The sequence below is a fragment of the Mauremys reevesii genome, linkage group 26, assembly GCF_016161935.1.
Source record: "Mauremys reevesii isolate NIE-2019 linkage group 26, ASM1616193v1, whole genome shotgun sequence".
In the NCBI taxonomy this organism is placed as follows: Eukaryota; Metazoa; Chordata; order Testudines; family Geoemydidae; genus Mauremys; species Mauremys reevesii.
Window position 1 is genome coordinate 1,227,546 of NC_052648.1, and position 17,272 is coordinate 1,244,817.

A 17,272-nucleotide genomic window follows, 5' to 3' on the forward strand; every position below is an offset into this window, starting at 1 on the left:
CTTGTCTGCCCCAACTGCTGACTTGCCTTTCAAAAGGTATTTTGACATGTTGGAGGATCGTAGTGGCTCTTGGGAATAATCTTCCAGAGTAAAGGAACATTTCCCTGCAAATTCACAGTAAGGGGCAAGGAAGGAGAAATGCAGTGTATAAAGTACAGAGTAGACTGACCAGAGGGAGCACTAGGTCAGCTGCGGTGATTGGAACCCGTGGGTCCCCCTGTAACCTGCAGTGCTCCTCAGAGTAAGGTAGCCAGGTTCCAAGCCATTCAGGAAGTGTCCTGATTTGGCGGACATCTCATGCAGGCCCACTGTATGTGAGGCTGATGCTGGAAATGCTGACCTTGCCCAAGCCCTGTGATGTGTAGGGAATGCGAGCATAGTATTCCTCTCGGGTGAGCTGATCTCTCTCTCTCTCTCTCTCTTTCTCTGGCAGATTCTGTCTCCCCACAGAGCACCTCCCCATCCTCTAGCACCCCCACCTCTCCTGCAGGACACATCAGACCGAGCTCTCTTCATGGGCTAGTGCCAAAGCTCAGTGGTCAGCGTTACAAGGTGGGGCGCCGCAAGTCCACCAGCAGCATCCCCCCATCTCCCCTTGCATGTACTCCTTGCTCAGTCCCACAGCCGCCTTCTCCTCAGAGGTCTCCATCGCCACTACCAAGTTATACCAAAAACGTTCATTCCTTCCAGGGCAAGACCCTGTCTCCCCCCACCATTGTCAGGCAAGTGTCTCGGCCCAGGAGTGCCGAAGGCCCTAGGTCCCCTCTGCTAAAACGAGTCCAATCTGCTGAGAAAATTGCTACCTACCTAGCAGAAAAGAAAACCATCAGCAGCCGGAAGCTCACACTGGAAATGCCTCCAGGAGATGGGATGGGGGAGGCTCTGGGGGAGCGGGAGACTCCTGTCCAGGTGGGAGAGCTCTGTGCTGTGGCTTACCCAGGGACCCCCCGAATGAGAGACTGGACAGGGGAAAGGCACGACCGCGACCAGGAGGTCGTTGTCATGAGGAGGCTGAACCTGTCGGAGCGCAGAGACTCCTTTAAAAAGCAAGAAGCTGTCCAAGAAGTGAGTTTTGATGAGCCAGAGTTGGTGCCTGTGAGTGAGGATGGCACGAAAGCAGAGGCCAAGCTGGACAGGGAGCATGCACCATGGAGACTTGCCCCTCATGCAGCTTCCTGGGTGGAGACCAGACCAAGTTCAGCATCTGGTAGCTCTTCAGAGCCCCCAGACCCAGAGCAGATGCCTACTGTGGTGCCCCAGATAGCAGTTCAAGGGTCAGAGAGTGATGAACAGGAGACTAACACAGCTGAGTGGGAATGCCAAGGGTCCTACCCTATCCAGTTGATGGCCAGGGTCTATACTGAACAAATGGATGGAACTACAGCAGTGGAATACAAGAGTGTCTCCTCCCAGTGTAGAGAGAACCGGGAGCAGAGAGAGCTCTGTGCGGGACAAGAGCCCTCACCAGCTCCTGGGTCCCCGCATAGGACATGTTGTGGTAAGGACATGGTGGGCTCACCCCAGCTGAGCAAAGCACCTCCAAGGCTGAAGTGGTGTGGGAGCTCAGGAATGCAGGAGAATGAGTGCGATAAAGCTGAGACGCTCAGAGCAAATCAACAAAAGATGCATGATCAAGCTCGTAAAAAAGTCAAGGATGAGTAATAGCCACACGTTAAGCAAAAGGAACTGCTAAAGGTGAACAGATGATAAAGTGACAGGGCTTCTTCAGCTCTGCATGAACTCCACAAGGGATCAGCTTCCAGAAAAAGCACATCTGTGTTGGAGACTGACATACCATCCAGCTGCTGAGATGCACTCTTCAAATTACATACCTGCATTTTTTGAGAGTAAATGCATCTGAAACATTTTTAACGTCAGACCTGGCAGGGGGTGGGGAATAATTTGACGAATTTACTTACAAAAGGTTTTTGTACTAACTGGAAAGATGTTAATATTTTTGTAGAGCTAAGGAAGCTGCTCTGTTGTGATGGCATTTCCTCAGCAGGACCCCGTTGTAAATAGAAAGGATTAGACGTGAATCCTTGTAACTAATTTATTACCTTTATAAGCTAAGAGGAGGCATCTGAGGGCATCTCAACTGACTTGTGCTAGAAGAAGCATTACCGCTGTTTTGTAAGTGTTTATCATCCCACCTCTGAAATGCACTATATGTTTTCTGTCATTTCTAAGAACCACTAGTTTTGGCCCTTTTGTTAGTGTCAGTTTCAGGTGGCAACGCACAAAGAAAACAGTTAAGAGACAAGCTTTACAATACCATTTTTGATAGGGTTATGCACAACAGGGTATGTCTTGGTGCTTTGATCTTCATACAGGTGTCTTATTCCTCCCAGAAGAGCTGGTCTTCATTAAAGGTAAAAGCAGTAACTTTATAATGATGGGATTCCTGTTCTGGAACAGACCAATGGTCCATCTAGTCCAGTACCCTACTCTTGCCAATGCCAGATGTCTCAGAATTAGGCATAAATTTCCCTCTCCCCAATATGTTTGTTTGGGAAGAATTTTTGCTTTGGTGTTTTATGATGCTCCTGGGCAAGGGACACACATGTGATTGATGCCCACCAGGAATGTATGAATCAGGTATTACAAATCCCAGACAAACCTTGTTGAACAGTTTCCATATCCTGGCCTTGTGCTGTCGCTGGCATTGAACATTTCTCCCCCAGAATGTCATATATACATCTCAAACAACAGCTCCTCTTTAGTGTGTATGCTGAACCATTACGCTTCCACTCCTCCTTCTTCTTTGACACGTTGACTTGGCCAATTCTAGGACACAGTGGTACTGATAAAGGGCAGCACGGCTCCAGGCCTCTGTGCGCGTTTGCCAAGATCGGATTGATTTTGTGAGTGAGAGTGAGAACTTCCTTGCTGTGTGTGGCTGGTTCCCATCTATGTTAATTGATGCTGCATATAAGCCATGGTGTTTGGGGTAGAAAATGAATGTTTTAGTAACCTACAGATGTTGCCTCCGGTTCTTTCCACGTTGCAGTTATCTTTCTTGGCTTAAGTATCAGAGGGGTAGCTGTGTTAGTCTGGATCTGCAAAAGCAGCAAAGAGTCCTGTGGCACCTTATAGACCTACAGACGTATTGGAGCATGAGCTTTCATGGGTGAATACCCACTTCGTCAGATGCATGTACAAAACGTCTGTTAGTCTATAAGATGCCACAGGACTCTTTGCTGCTTTCTTGGCTAAGTGAGCTTGGGTGGTAACATATTCAGGGCCTGTCCGTGGCTGCTAGCTCAGCCAGAGGGGTTTCTGCAGAGTGAGGTGAGCTACTCCCTCCTTCTAGGTGCTAGTTGTGTTTCCTCCCCACAGAACAAGAGACTCTGCTGAGAATCTTACCATGTCTGCCTCATGGCAATGAGAGGGTCACCAGGCTGGCTCATCAGGAGTGATTTTATCATGTGAATCTTAGTTGCAAGAGATCGAGCTTGGGGATCTCCTGGCATTTGGTGATTGATCCAAATTGCTCTTTAGCAGCTGAGGAAGTTGAGGGATTTTCACTTGAGGCGCTGCTGGCAAGGGGGGATGCACCAAGGGATTAGACTCCTTTAAATCATGTGAGCAAGACGTGATGTATTGGGCTAGAATATGCCTTAGTGTGTTAATTTATAAGCCGCTCCAGGATTCCGTCTGTTGGAATCAGAAGATGACGACACCTAAGAAGCAGTTTGACAACAGCTAAAGAACCACAAAACTGGGATTAGCCCATGAGCAATATCTATCTCCGCATGTCGCATTGGTAGGTCCTGTGTTCCCTGGACTGGCTAATGTCTTTCGGTGCTTTCTGCCTTTCCTTGAATCTGCAGCATGTGAGGACTGTCGCTGTTCAGCTCAAGGCCCTGTTGTAAAGGGTGAGCCTACAAACCCTGCCCACTGGCTTTACATGCTGAGTGAGCAGCCAAGTACAGGTTACCTCTTGGCACCAGACGTCTAACCTTGTTTAACTGATCCTGTTTTCCAGCTGCTCTTGGCTAGCCTGGTCCCATTCAGATTGTGCTCCCATGTTAAAGGGAAACAAGAAAGACTATAAATTTGACTTGACAAAAGTCACCTTCTTAAGCTTTTTACTGTGAGTAGAACCAGGAATGGAGGGAACATTAAGAGATTTCTTTAGAGGAACTTGCAGATTTGTCCATTTTTCATTAAAAAAAAAAAAAAAGAACATCCCCCCCCCCCCACACACACACACAATCCCTCATTCAAACCTCATCACCAACAAAGCTGCTGTAATTATTTAACGTGTTCTCTGCCCCAGGTATGTCCTTTTCCTCTCTTCTATATAACCATCCTCTCTCCCATAAAACCATGCTCTTTTCCTCTCTCCCATATAACCTCCCAGGAGTAGGGTAGGGCAGTACCACCTGCCAGTCTAGCTTTTCCAAACTGAAGCTCTCCTAACTCATTTGGAAAGTGTATATTCTTTAATAAACAAAACACAAATAGAATGTATCAGTGGCCATTTCTATTGTGTCAGACTTGTTCAGGGGCTAGAACAGGAACTCAACCCTCAAACTGAAAATAATAGCTGGGGATTTGCATGGTGTGCTGGGTTTCTAGTGGGGGGTTCTTTTTATGACATCTGGGCAGATTATGTGAGCTTTCAAGGACTCACTGGTGCTCCCCTGGCACTTGTGCATTCCTGCCACATTAACAGCAGCTCAAGATTTGACTCTTTTTTTTAACTTCCAATTTTAAACTTTTTAAAGGAAAAGAAAAAGTAGAATTCTCGTGGTCTGACTTCCAAAGACTGTTTGAGCTTGGGCACTTCTAAATGTCCCTGCAATGGTCAATTTGTACTTTCAGACATGTAGGCAAAACCTAGATAGTTGTAGAGGTTTGTAAGAACTTGTATGATCACCCCATCTGGTATCTCATGCATGAGAACTACAACACTGTACTGCTTATTCCTAGTCTCTGAAAGTATTTGTTTTTTCAGGCTTTGTGTAAGCAATAGGATTGCCAATGAAGATGTAATAAGTAGGCAAGCTATGGGTTTGATAGATCTGTCAGACCTCAAAGCTCATTCAGGGACCTGTGTATCTGAACCAAATGAAAATTAGCTGAAGGGTTACTGATTACTTGGGACTGTTTAGAATGGGGGGGACGGGACTTGTTTTCAGACCGCCTGTTTTAGACAAGATTGATTTTTATAATCATATAGAGGGTTTTTGTTTGTGTTTAATGCCTTTTTTTTTCTTGTAGCGAGAGATTTAAATAGCTCTGAGCCAAAATAAATTAATCCGTTTGATCATCTTTTCTGAGATGTTCCACATGAGAGGGAGTTGGTTAGGAAAAGCACAACTGGAATTTATCCATCTGTTTCCTTCCTTCCCTGGGCCAGGTTTCAGTATCTTCATGCAAATATTAACAGAGTTTTTGTCTATTTTCAGTGATTTACAGTTTCTCTGCTGTATTCTGCATACAGCTAGTTTCTAAAACCTTCCCCAGGATGTGCTTTCAGAACATACAGACATTCCACAGAGGTTTCTGAGTGAACGGAGCATTTAATTAGAGCCCTACATTTTTAATAAAAATGTAATAAACTACACTCTGTGTTGTCTCAGTTGTCTTTAGTTGTAATTTCTGAACTCCCTTTCCCTCTTGTGCTGGTGGATTTGTATGAAGAGTCCCTCTGGCATTTTCCAGCATTTCTAAGGTTTTATATGATGTAAATGTTTACATTTGATAATGCATGTGTGTTTTTTCTAACTGCAGTGTTTGCAGAAACTGACAGTGCAAGTATTGGGCTTTTATGTCAAAACACTTATTTATATCCCTCCCTGTATAGTTTGTATTGCGATGATATCTAACCATGTGCGCAAAGTTGCCAGAAAGGTATTTTTTTATTATTTGTATAATGCTAATGTTTATGCCATTTTGTAGCACCAATCCCACCGTAAAGTGATTCCTTTTCCCACCCCAGACTTGAGAGTAACTGGTGATGCTAGCTTTCTATTTTGATTGCTTATTTAAGCAGAATTTGGGGTTTTTTAAGTTTGTGTGGCTGTTTTAAATTGACTGCTTCTCCCGTCGTAATCCTTGTAGTAGTTTACCCAGAAAACAAGCAAACAATAATGTTGGTGGCCAAGAGCATGTATTAATTCCACATCATCAGCCTGTGGAGGCACAGAAGCACTTTCTGGGCTTGGGGTTTAGTGAACGAAATGGTTCTTTGCTAGATGACAATGCAGAATGAAGTGTTTTTGCTTCTGAAATGATGTTGCCAACAATTACTCTCTGTTGTAATCCTGTTTCTGCGGAATCCGTTGTTATTTCCTTTTTTTTTTAAATTTAATCTCGCTTATTTAGGATAGGTTTTCTGCTTGCTTCCTCTGCCTTCTCTATTAACCACTCAGGAAGTTAGCATTGTTGTTTTGAAAAAACTTAAAAATGGGCATCTCCTTTACACTGAGCAGGTGTAAAAGGGTCTCAACAAGACAGTGGCTGAAGAACTATTATGTAAGAATAAAACTCATTTCAGAAGTTGTATTCAAAGGATTTTTATGGAAAATGTCTTAAAAGTAAACAGGACCTTGTCTTCCTGTATTGTACTGAACACTGGTCTTGGTATGAATATATTCAGAAAAAGTTTCATGTTGTAATAAAATTGTTCCTTGAGATGGAATTGAAGTTCATAGTCTTCTGTTCAAGGGGGGGAACTACTTAGTTCAGAACTGCTGATACTGAAGCTTTTAAGAAACATTTTGGAAATAAATTTATTACACCTGCATGTTCACTACCCAATCTTCCTGATGTGAAACACGAACTAAATGACATGCAGTGTAACAACTGCTTCAATTCCTTCCAGATTTTGCAATTCCATGCCTGTGACTCCACTGCCTGTTTGTTCCTTTGTGTGAAGATCTTGTTGAATGGCAGTTCACATCCCAACTTCAGCCAGTAGATTCTAGAGTAAAATCCTGAAATTAGCTGAAGCACTAGCTGATGCTGTCAACTTAGCCAGCAGGCTCAAGGCCAGGATTGCATCTGTGGCATTGACAACTGGTCTGCTCAAGTAAAAGGATGCACAAGAGTGACCAGCCCAAGGAGCTAGAGTATAGTACCTGGCACCACCAAATATTTCCCATTCATGACCTCCTTCCCTTCCTTTGCTCTGCCTGTAACAAGCTCACTGCAACCCATGATTTACATCAGGGGTGCACAAACTTTTCCAGTCGTGCCCTCTTTACCATTGGTCACCCTCCCTCCCCCCCCCCCATCACTTTTAATCTGAAGTAATCCCTTCTGCGCTGCTGCTGGCGGCGGCGCTGCCTTCAGAGCTGGGCGGCTGGAGAGTGGCTGCTGTTAGGGCATTCATATTTTTTCCAGTACGGGAGGACTATTTTTTTTTTTTAAGCCTGCTCCTGTCCCGCTCTGCAATACCTACTCTTTTTATCCCACTCCCGCTATTATGGCAGTGGGTTCTGTGGGATGTATGGGATTCCAGTTCCTTTGTGCCCCCAACCTCTTTCGCCTCCCTGAGGGCATGCCCCCACCCCCAGCTTGTGCACCATGACCTCCATCTCACTTCCTTTGTCTCCTCACGCTTTCTGGAAACCAGGTCTCTGCCTCGCTGCAGACTCTTTTTGCTTCCCTCACCAGCCCTGCTGTCAAGCTTCTCTTTCATTTCCAGCTACTCTCCCATGGCATCTTCTACAACCCAACCAACCTGCCTTACTCTTCTCTCCTACTCCTGTGGGTGGCTGTCATCTCTCCCACCCCATCCTCCAACCTCTCTGATTTGATGTCTTTCCCTTTACTCTGCTGAACTGCATAAGGCCTCTTAATCATGGCCTGGACTGACTGACAATCTTGGTGACTCACTTGATGTGGTCTTCATCAAGCACTGCATGCTCTCTCTTTCCCCATCTCCTCCCCTTTCATCTCTGTTCCCTTATTTATTTGTAGAGGCCCCATTCAGGGACCATGGCACAAGGGTGCTGCACAAACAGGAAGATGGTCCCTACCCAAAGAGTTTAATCCCTTTCTCCACTCACTGATTTCTTTCAAAATTGGGCACACTCTACCACCTCCTCTTGCACAGTTCTGTGACCTCAAGCCTATTTCCCACACCGCTGATCCAGTCATTTCCCTCCTCTCCGGCCTTGCTCAGAGCACCTGCGCTACTCCAGCCTTCGGCATGTGAGATCTTGTCAACCACTTTTTCCCCCAAACCTAAGGAAAAACCCTTCCCTTACTGCCTCCTACCCATTTCCTCTCCTCCCTTTCCCCTCAAACCTCTTTGGGGATGTGTCCTCTATCCACTTTGTTCTGGCTTCTCTCATTGGGGTCAGCACTGACCACCTGGACAAATCAGAAAGCCTGTTCGCTATTCATTCCACTCCAGATGTTTGAGCCAGTGTCTTCCCAGCTTACTCTGTTTATGAGTGGTTGTCATCTGTGGGAGGCCTGAAATTAATTTAGGATGGACAAACGGACTCTGGCAGCACCCTGGATCCTCAGAAACTTGCATAAATGACAAAGTGCTCACTAAACATGGGCCAGAAAATTGGATTTTGTATTTATTCTGGACAAAAATAAAACTCTGCCTCTGTGCATTCTGAAATGTATTTCCAGTGAGCCTTGTCAGCCAGTTCCCAAATCCAGTGTGCTTTGCTGGCAGGTGAGCAGCATCTCATCAGCATTCATTTAAACATGGAACTGGGCCTGTTCTCACAAAATATGTAAAATATGCTTTAGCTGAATCTAGCTGCTCTGCTTTCCCACCCTGCAAGAGTCATCAGCATGTGCAAGACCGAAAAGGCAAATCTTCCTCTTCCATATGTACACAATTACCTGTCTGACACCTACCAGCTGAGATGTGTCTGCACAAAATCACGCTTCCAGCTGCCTGTCTCGCATTGGATGGATTTCAGTACAACTGCAAAAGAATAAAAGACAGGCTGCTCCCACTGCTACCACAAAGCTTCCATTCTGCGGGGAAAAGATGTTACTTAAACCTTTTGGAGCTAATCATGTCTTTTTTTATTTTCCTCACTGCCTTGTGGGATGGTCGCTGAGCTGGGCATGGCAAGACTTGTTGCCATAAGCATCAGTGCTGGAGTTAGGCCAGAGCTGAGCTTCAGTAGATTAAGGAAAAGGTCAGACTAAACAAAGAGCCCCGGTATCTCGTGGGCAAAAATGACAAGAACATAAGAACGGCCACACTGGGTCAGACCAAGGGTCCATCTAGCCCGGTATCCTGTCTTCTGACAGTGGCCAATGCCAGGTGCTCCAGAGGGAATGAACAGGACAGTTAATCATCAAGTGATCCATCCCATCGCCCATTCCCAGCTTCTGGCAAACAGAAGCTAGGGCCACCATCCCTGCCCATGCTGGCTATAATTGATGGACCTGTCCTCCATGAACTTATCGAGTTCTTTTTTGAACCCTGTTATAATCTTCGCCTTCACAACATCCTCTTGCAAAGAGTTCCACAGACTGACTGTGTGTTGTGTGGAGAAATACTTCCTTTTATTTGTTTTAAACCTGCTGACTATTCATTTAATTTGGTGACCTCTAGCTCTTGTGTTATGAGGAGTAAATAACATGTCCTTATTTACTTTCTCCACACCAGTCATGATTTTATAGACCTCAATCATATCCCCCCTTAGCTGTCTCTTTTCCAAGCTGAAAAGTCCCAATCTTATTAATCTCTCCTCAGACAGAAGCTGTTCCATATCCCTAATAATTTTTGTTGCCCTTTTCTGAACCTTTTCCAGTTCCAATATATCTTTTTTTGAGATGGGGTGACCACATCTGCACGCAGTATTCAAGATGTGGGTGTAACATGGATTTATATAGAGGCAATATGATATTTTCTGTCTTCTTATCTCTCCCTTTCTTAATGATGCACAACATTCTTACGCTTTTTTGACTGCTGCTGCACACTGAGTGGATGATTTCAGAGAACTATCCACAATGACTCCAAGATCTCTTTCTTGAGTGGTAACAGCTAATTTAGACCCCATCATTTTATATGTATAGTTGGGATTATGTTTTCCAATGTGCATTACTTTGCATTTATCAACATTGAATTTCATCTGCCATTTTGTTGCCCAATCACCTAGTTTTGAGAGATCCCTTTGTACATCTTTCCAGTCTGCCTGGGACATAACTACCTTGAATAGTTTTGTATCATCTTCAAATTTTGCCACCTCACTGTTTACCCCCTTTTCCAGATCATTTATGAATATGTTGAATAGGACTGTAAAAGCAACAAAGAATCCTGTGGCACCTTATAGACTAACAGACTGTTAGTCTATAAGGTGCCACAGGATTCTTTGTTGCTTTTACAGATCCAGACTAACACGGCTACCCCTCTGATACTTGAATAGGACTGGTCACAGTACAGACCCCTGGGGGACACAACTATTTACCTCTCTCTATTCTGAAAACTGACCATTTATTCCTACCCTTTGTTTCCTGTCTTTTAACTAGTTACCAGTCCATGAGAGGACCTTCCCTCTTGTTCCATGACAGCTTACTTTGCTTAAGAGCCTTTGGTGAGGGACCTTGTCAAAGGCTTTCTGAAAATCTAAGTACACTATATCCACTGGGTCCCCCTTGTCCACATGCCTGTTGACCCCCTCAAAGAATTCTAGTAGATTTGGTGAGGCGTGATTTCCTTTTACAAAAAACATGTTGACTCTTCCCCAACAAATTATGTTCATCTATGTGTCTGACAATTTTGTTCTTTACTATAGTTTCAACCAGTTTGCCCGGTACTGAAATCAGACTTACCGGCCTGTAATTGCCGGGGTCACCTCTGGAACTCTTTAAAAAAATTGGCGTCACATTAGCTATCCTCCAGTCATTTGGTACAGAAGCTGATTTAAATGATAGGTTACAGTCTACAGTTAGTAGTTCTGCAATTTCACATTTGAGATCCTTCAGAACTCTTGGGTGAATACCATCTGGTCCTGGTGATTTATTACTGTTTAATTTATCAATTCGTTCCAAAACGTCCTCTAATGACACCTCAATCTGGGACAGTTCATCAGACAGTTCATTCATAAAAAGAATGGCTCAGGTGTGGGAATCTCCCTTACGTCCACAGCTGTGAAGATGGATGCAAAGAATTCAGGTAAAGGGAAGAGCCTTCTGTCCACCTGGGAATACTGAGGAGTCTTTTTCTGCCTGTTAGTTTGCTGATCTGAAAGAAGACAGGATCTTTAACTCTGCCCTTTAAAATGACTTGTTTGGGTGAGCCTTGTAGAGCATATCTCAGGCCCAAAGTTGAGCCAGTAAAAGCTGTATTCAGCCAGTTTCCAGTGCAGTGTGAGTGGTCCCATGTAGTGTGGGAAGTTTGTATGTGTCTAGCTGTGCATGTCTGTGCAGCGCTGCCATTGCTGGTGATGATTTTTTTTTTTAAACCAGTGAAGGGATTTGCTTGGGGCTGGAGCCAGACCCTCCACGATGCATTGAGCTGTTCCAGCCTCCTAGTTAAGTTAACCCTCTTGGGTTAAGGTTAGAGGCGAGAGCAACAAGGGTGATGTCATGGTGGGCGTGTGCTATAGACCACCAGATCAGAAGGATGAGGTAGACGAGGCTTTCTTCGGACGACTAACTGAAGTTTCCAGATCGTAGGCCCTGGTTCTAATGAGAGACTTCAGTCACCCTGACATCTGCTGGGAGAGCAATACAGCAGTGTACAGACAATCCAGGAAGTTTTGGGAGAGTGTTGGGGACAACTTCCTGGTACAAGTGCTGGAGGAACCAACTAGGGGCCCTGCACCTCTTGACCTGCTGCTTACAAACAGGGAAGAATTGGTAGGGGAAGTAGAAGTGGATGGCAACCTAGGCAGCAGTGACCATGAGATGATTGAGTTCAGGATCCTGACAAAAGGAAGAAAGGAGAGTAGAAAAATACAAACCTTGGACTCCAGAACAGCAGATTTAAACTCCCTTAGGGAACTGATGGGCAGGATCCCCTGGGAGGCTAATATGAGGGGGAAAGGAGTCCAGCAGAGGTGGCTGTATTTTAAAGAAGCCTTTTGAGGGCACAGGAACAAACCAACCCAATGTGCAGAAAGAATAGCAAATATTGCAAGTGACGAGCCTGGCTTAACACTGAAATCTTGGGTGAGCTTAAACTCAGAAAGGAAGCTTACAAGAAGTGGAAGTTTGGACAGATGACTAGGGAGGAGTATAATAATATTGCTAGAGCATGCAGGGGTGTAATCAGGAAGGAAAAAGCTGAAGTACTCAATGCTTTTGTTTGCCTCAGTCTTCACAGACAAGGTCAGCTCCCAGACTGCAGAACTGGGCAACAAAGTATGGAGAGGAGGTGAACAACCCTCAGCGGTGAAAGAACAGGTTAAGGACTATTTAGAAAAGCTGGACATGCACAAGTCCATGGGTCTGGATCTAATGCATCCAAGGGTGCTGAGGGAGTTGGCTGATGTGATTGCAGAGCCATTAGCCATTATCTTTGAAAATTCGTGGTGATTGGGGGAGATCCCAGATGATTGGAAAAAGGCAAATATAGTGCCCATCTTTAAAAAAGGGAAGAAAGAGAACTCAGGGAACTACAGACGGTCAGCCTCACTACAGTCCCTTGTAAAATCATGGAGCAGGTCCTCAAGGAATCTATTTTGAAGCACTTGGAAGAGAGGAAGGTGATCAGGAACAGTCAACATGGATTCACCAAGGGCAATTCATGCCTGACCAACCTGATTGCCTTCTATGATGAGATAACTGGCTCTGTGAATATGGGGAAAGCATGGATGTGATATATCTTGACTTTAGCAAAGCTTTTTATACAGTGTCCTATAGTATTCTTGCCAGCAAGTAAAAGTAGTATGGATTGGATGAATGGACTATAAGGTGGATAGAAAGCTGGTTAGAGTGGTGGGCTTAACGGGTAGTGATCAACGGCTCAATGTCTAGTTGGCAGCCGGTATCAAGTGGAGTGCCCCAGGGGTTGGTCCTGGGGCTGGTTTTGTTCAACATCTTTATTAATGATCTGGATGATGGGATGAATTTGCACCCTCAGCAAGTCTGCACATGACACTAAGCTGGGGGAGAGGTAGATACGCTGGAGGGTAGGGATAAGGGTCCAGAGTGACCTAGACAAACTGGAGGATTGGGCTAAAAGAAATCTGATGAGGTTCTGTGCAGAGTCCTGCACTTAGGATGGAAGAATCCCATGCACCACTACAGGCTGAGGACCGACTGGCTAAGCAGCAGTTGTGCAGAAAAGGACCTGGGGATTACAGTGGATGAGAAGCTGGATATGAGTCAGCAGTGTGTCCGCGTTGCCAAGAAGGCCAACGGCATATTGGGCTGCATTAGTAGGAGCACTGCCAGCAGATCGAGGGAAGTGATTATTCCCCTCTCTTTGGCACTGGTGAGGCCACGGCTGGAGTATTGCGTCCAGTTTTGGGCCCCGCGCTACAGAAGGGATGTGGACAAATTGGAGAGAGTCCAGCGGAGGGCAATGAAAATGATCAGGGGGCTGGAGCACATGACTTACCAGGAGAGGCTGAGGGACCTGGGCTTGTTTAGTCTGCAGAAGAGAAAAGTGAGGGGGGATTTGAAAGCTGCCTTCAGCTACCTGAAGGGGGGTTCCAAAGAGGATGGAGCTCGGCTGTTCTCAGTGGTGGTGGATGACAGAACAAGGAGCAATGGGCTCAAGTTGCAGGGGGGTTGGTCTAGGATATTAGGAAACACCATTTCACCAGGAGGGGGCTCTGAGGGATGGACACTGGGGGTCACAAGGTGGGGGCTCTGAGGAATGGCCGGAGGGTCACTGAGGGGAGCAGGGTGGGGGTCACTGAGGGAGCGGTGGGAAGGGGGCTCTGAGGGTGGGCAGTCACTGAGGGGAGCGGCCGGGGGCTGTGAGGGGCGGGGTGGGGAGTCGCTGGGGGCGGCCGGGGAGAGGGGGCTATGAGGGGCAGGGGAGTCACTGAGGGGAGCGGCCGGGGGCTGTGAGGGGCGGGGAGTCGCTGGGGGCTGTGAGGGGCGGGGTGGGGAGTCACTGAGGGAGCGGCCGGGGGAGGGGGCTGTGAGGGGCGGGGAGTCACTGAGGGGAGCGGCGGGGGCTGTGAGGGGCGGGGGAGTCACTGAGGGGAGCGGCCGGGGGAGGCTGTGAGGGGCGGGGTGGGGAGTCACTGAGGGGAGCGGCCGGGGGAGGGGGCTGTGAGGGCGGGGTGGGGAGTCACTGAGGGGAGCGCCCGGGGGGGAGGGGGGCTGTGAGGGGCGGGGTGGGGGAGTAACGGAGGAGAGCGGCCGGGGGGGGGCGCTGTCCTTGGCACTGCTGAGGGACTCGTTGCCCTGGGTGGGGGCGCTGCTGGGGAATCTGTCCCGGCGTGGGGGGCGGATCCACCCGGGTATAATTTGGGGGCAACAACAACATCCTTCCCGTTTCATTAAAATAAACATAAAAAAATGGATGTGACGTAATGGCGGGTTGTGTGGGGGCGGACTCGGGTGTTTCCGTCCCTGCTCGGGAGTCGCCGTTATCCCCCGTAGGCTCGGGAAGGGGGCGGGGTTATCGCCTCTCTGCGCTCGGGTGTCCCCGGAGCCGCCGAGGGCCCTCAGATGGCTTCGGGTGTCTCCGCCTTCGCTCGCGGGTTTTCGGGAGGGGGCTCGGGTCGTTCCGCTGCGCCTCGGCTGTTTCCGCCTGGCGGGGAGAGGCGGGGCGAGGGGAGCTCGCCGAGCTCGCCGCTGCCTGGCTGAGGCGGGAGGGACGCGGGGCTGCGGCGGGGCGGATGGGGCTGGCGCCGGCGGAGAGGTGGGTCGCGGCCCGGTTTGTGGGACTGTCGGAGCGTGGCTGGCAGGCGGCACGTGCCCCAGCCGGGGCGGGGGGGGGCTGTGTGCACTGTACCCCCCCAGCCCCGGGGAGGTGAGCGGGGGGGGGAGGCTGTGTGCACTGTGCCCCCCCCAGCCCCGGGGAGGTGAGCGGGGGGGGAGCAGGCTGTGTGCACTGTGCCCCCCCCAGCCCCGGGGAGGTGAGCGGGGGGGGAGGCGGTGTGCACTGTGCCCCCCTCCCCAGCCCCGGGGAGGTGAGCGGGGGGGGAGCAGGCTGTGTGCATTGTGCCCCCCCCAGCCCCGGGGAGGTGAGCGGGGGGGGAGGCTGTGTGCACTGTGCCCCCCCCAGCCCCGGGGAGGTGAGCGGGCGGGGGGGGCAGGCTGTGTGCACTGTGGCCCCCCCCCAGCCCCGGGGAGGTGAGCGGGGAGGCTGTGCACTGTGGCCCCCCCAGCCCCGGGGAGGTGAGCGGGGGGGGAGGCTGTGTGCATTGTACCCCCCCCAGCCCCAGGGAGGAGGGGGGGAGGTGAGCAGGGGGGGCGGCTGTGTGCATTGTACCCCCCAGCCCTGGGGAGGTGAGCGGGGGGGGGTAGGCTGTGTGCATTGTACCCCCCAGCCCCAGGGAGGTGAGGAAAGGTGAGCTGCGGGGGGGGGCTGTGTGCATTGTACCCCCCAGCCCCAGGGAGGTGGGGGGAAGGTGAGCCGGGAGGGGGGGCTGTGTGCATTGCAGCCTCCCATCTCGGGGTGGGACGGTGGGGGGAGAGGCTTTGTCCATTGAATCCCCCACCCCAGGGTGAGGTGAGTACAGCTGGGTGTGTTGCACCCCAACGCTTCAGGGATTGAGTGCATGCATTATGCCAGCCCATCTCATGGAGTGGGTGGAGGGGTAGGATGGTATAAGGTGACTGCTGTCCTCATTGGGCTCCCGGTGCATGGGGGTGCTGGATGCGTTGCAGCCACCCCAGAGGAGTGCAAGTGCCCCCAGCATTCAGAGGAAGATGTGTCCTGGGTGATAATGCTCTCCCCTCCTGGGGCCATTCTCAGTGTGCCTGAGGAGGGGGCTGCAGGACCTTCCCGGCTGCTGTCTGATGGCTGTGGGTGCAGGGTAGGCTGGGGTGGTTGGTTACAGGGGGATCTTGGATGTAAAACCCCAAACTCATGTTGACTCCATCTGCCTGGCTTTTGACTTCCTCAGAAACCATGGAGTGTGTCTTGGCTGAGCCTGGCAGTCAGGAACCTGGCCCTGAGAGGCAGTGTGTGTGGAGGGGTTTCTGAAGCTTGTTCCAGGCTCTGGCTGGGGACAGGCAGGCTCTTAGCATGGAGTGGATTTGAAATGGCTGTAAAGTGAACTTGGAGCGCTGCCCAGGAGAGGTGTGAGTGGTGCCCAAGAGCCTGGCTGGGATCTGGACCCCACTGGGCTGGGCCCTGTGCAGATTTGAAAAGAGAGAAACCCTGCTGGGGCTTAGGGTCCAATGCACCAAACAGAGTATGGGGATCTGACAGACAAGCAAATGGGTGTGGTGGAGTCTTGGCATGGCCCATTGTGGCTCTAGAGAGAAAGTTGATGGAGCGGGCAGTGACATTTGCCTGTAGAGGCCTGGTGTGGTGTGGGGGATCCTAGCTGAGCTAAATGGCCTCTCCATGCAGACTACATGGAGATTGATGCTTGCAGCTCTTTCTGATTTTCGTTGCCATTTTAGAGGCTGGCTTTAACCCTTTGTGTCAGGGGATTGTGGGCATCTTCTTTGCAGATGGCAGAATCCTGGAGCCTGATGATAGGAATTCACTCATTCTGGGGGGTCTCCAGGCAGAAAGCCTCTCTTTCTTTGGCTTGTCAGCTGTAGCCTGGCCTCCTGTGTATTAATGACTGCCTGGCTTGGTTTCTCAGTCATGTCTGTTTGGAAAGTTTAACGTTTTTAAAAAATGGGAATAACGGCCGGGCTGGGAGTGGGGCGCCTCTCTCCCCATCTGTTTGTTTTAGGAAGCTGGGCCATTTTGTGTGTGCTACCCAGAAGTACTGGGACTGACTTGAAATGATTTTGTAAAATGAAAGCTGAGCCCAGGAAGTTGGTGGAAGGAATTAATGCTTTGATATGGATGGCTACTGATGAACACGTCTTAAACTCCTTGCAGCTGGAAGACTGATACAAAAGGATGAGAAATGTAGCAATTTCTCTTACTCTAAACCCAAGCAGTTGTATTCCCCATGTAACACTCTGAAGTCCCAATCTATACATCATATATATATGCCTTCTAAAAGACAGGGGCAGACCTGCAGCGATTCTGACCTGTTTACAGTATATTTTGCAGTTTCATTTATCAGATTGCAGGGACGCTCTCATTCTCTTTGGGAGGAACTTTCTTCTGTGTCCACTGACTCCCAAGGCTGATGTTTAACACTGAGGTGGGGAATAAAATCTTGTGGAGATGCGTGGGATTTGGCTAACTAAGGCCCTTCAATCACTGCCCCAAAATGAGCTCCCCAAAAGTGAG

At 48.9% G+C, this 17,272-nt stretch overlaps 2 protein-coding genes and 1 long non-coding RNA gene across 6 annotated transcripts in view; 2 read left to right on the forward strand and 1 right to left on the reverse strand.

Annotated features, from left to right (window-relative positions):
* The window catches only part of MAST3 (microtubule associated serine/threonine kinase 3), a 73,521-nt gene extending 66,869 nt beyond the window's left edge, over positions 1-6,652 (forward strand). For 2 of the 4 annotated variants that reach the window (XM_039515386.1, XM_039515387.1), the window contains one exon: positions 434-6,652. In XM_039515386.1, the coding sequence (XP_039371320.1) occupies positions 434-1,662 (1,229 nt within the window). In that variant the 3' untranslated portion in view covers positions 1,663-6,652. The remainder of the gene's footprint in view (positions 1-433) is intronic. The other 2 variants (XM_039515390.1, XM_039515388.1) reach the window with 1 other exon arrangement.
* On the reverse strand, positions 6,318-13,542 carry LOC120391593. Its single transcript, XR_005591392.1, has 3 exons — positions 13,505-13,542; positions 8,839-8,908; positions 6,318-6,934 (listed from the first exon to the last, which is right to left on the reverse strand). It is a non-coding gene; the product is annotated as an uncharacterized LOC120391593 (long non-coding RNA).
* A 1,123-nt stretch (positions 13,543-14,665) lies between these two features.
* The window catches only part of PIK3R2 (phosphoinositide-3-kinase regulatory subunit 2), a 33,327-nt gene continuing 30,720 nt past the window's right edge, over positions 14,666-17,272 (forward strand). The window contains exon 1 of the mRNA XM_039515339.1: positions 14,666-14,764. The gene's annotated coding sequence lies outside the window, so the exon portion shown is untranslated. The remainder of the gene's footprint in view (positions 14,765-17,272) is intronic.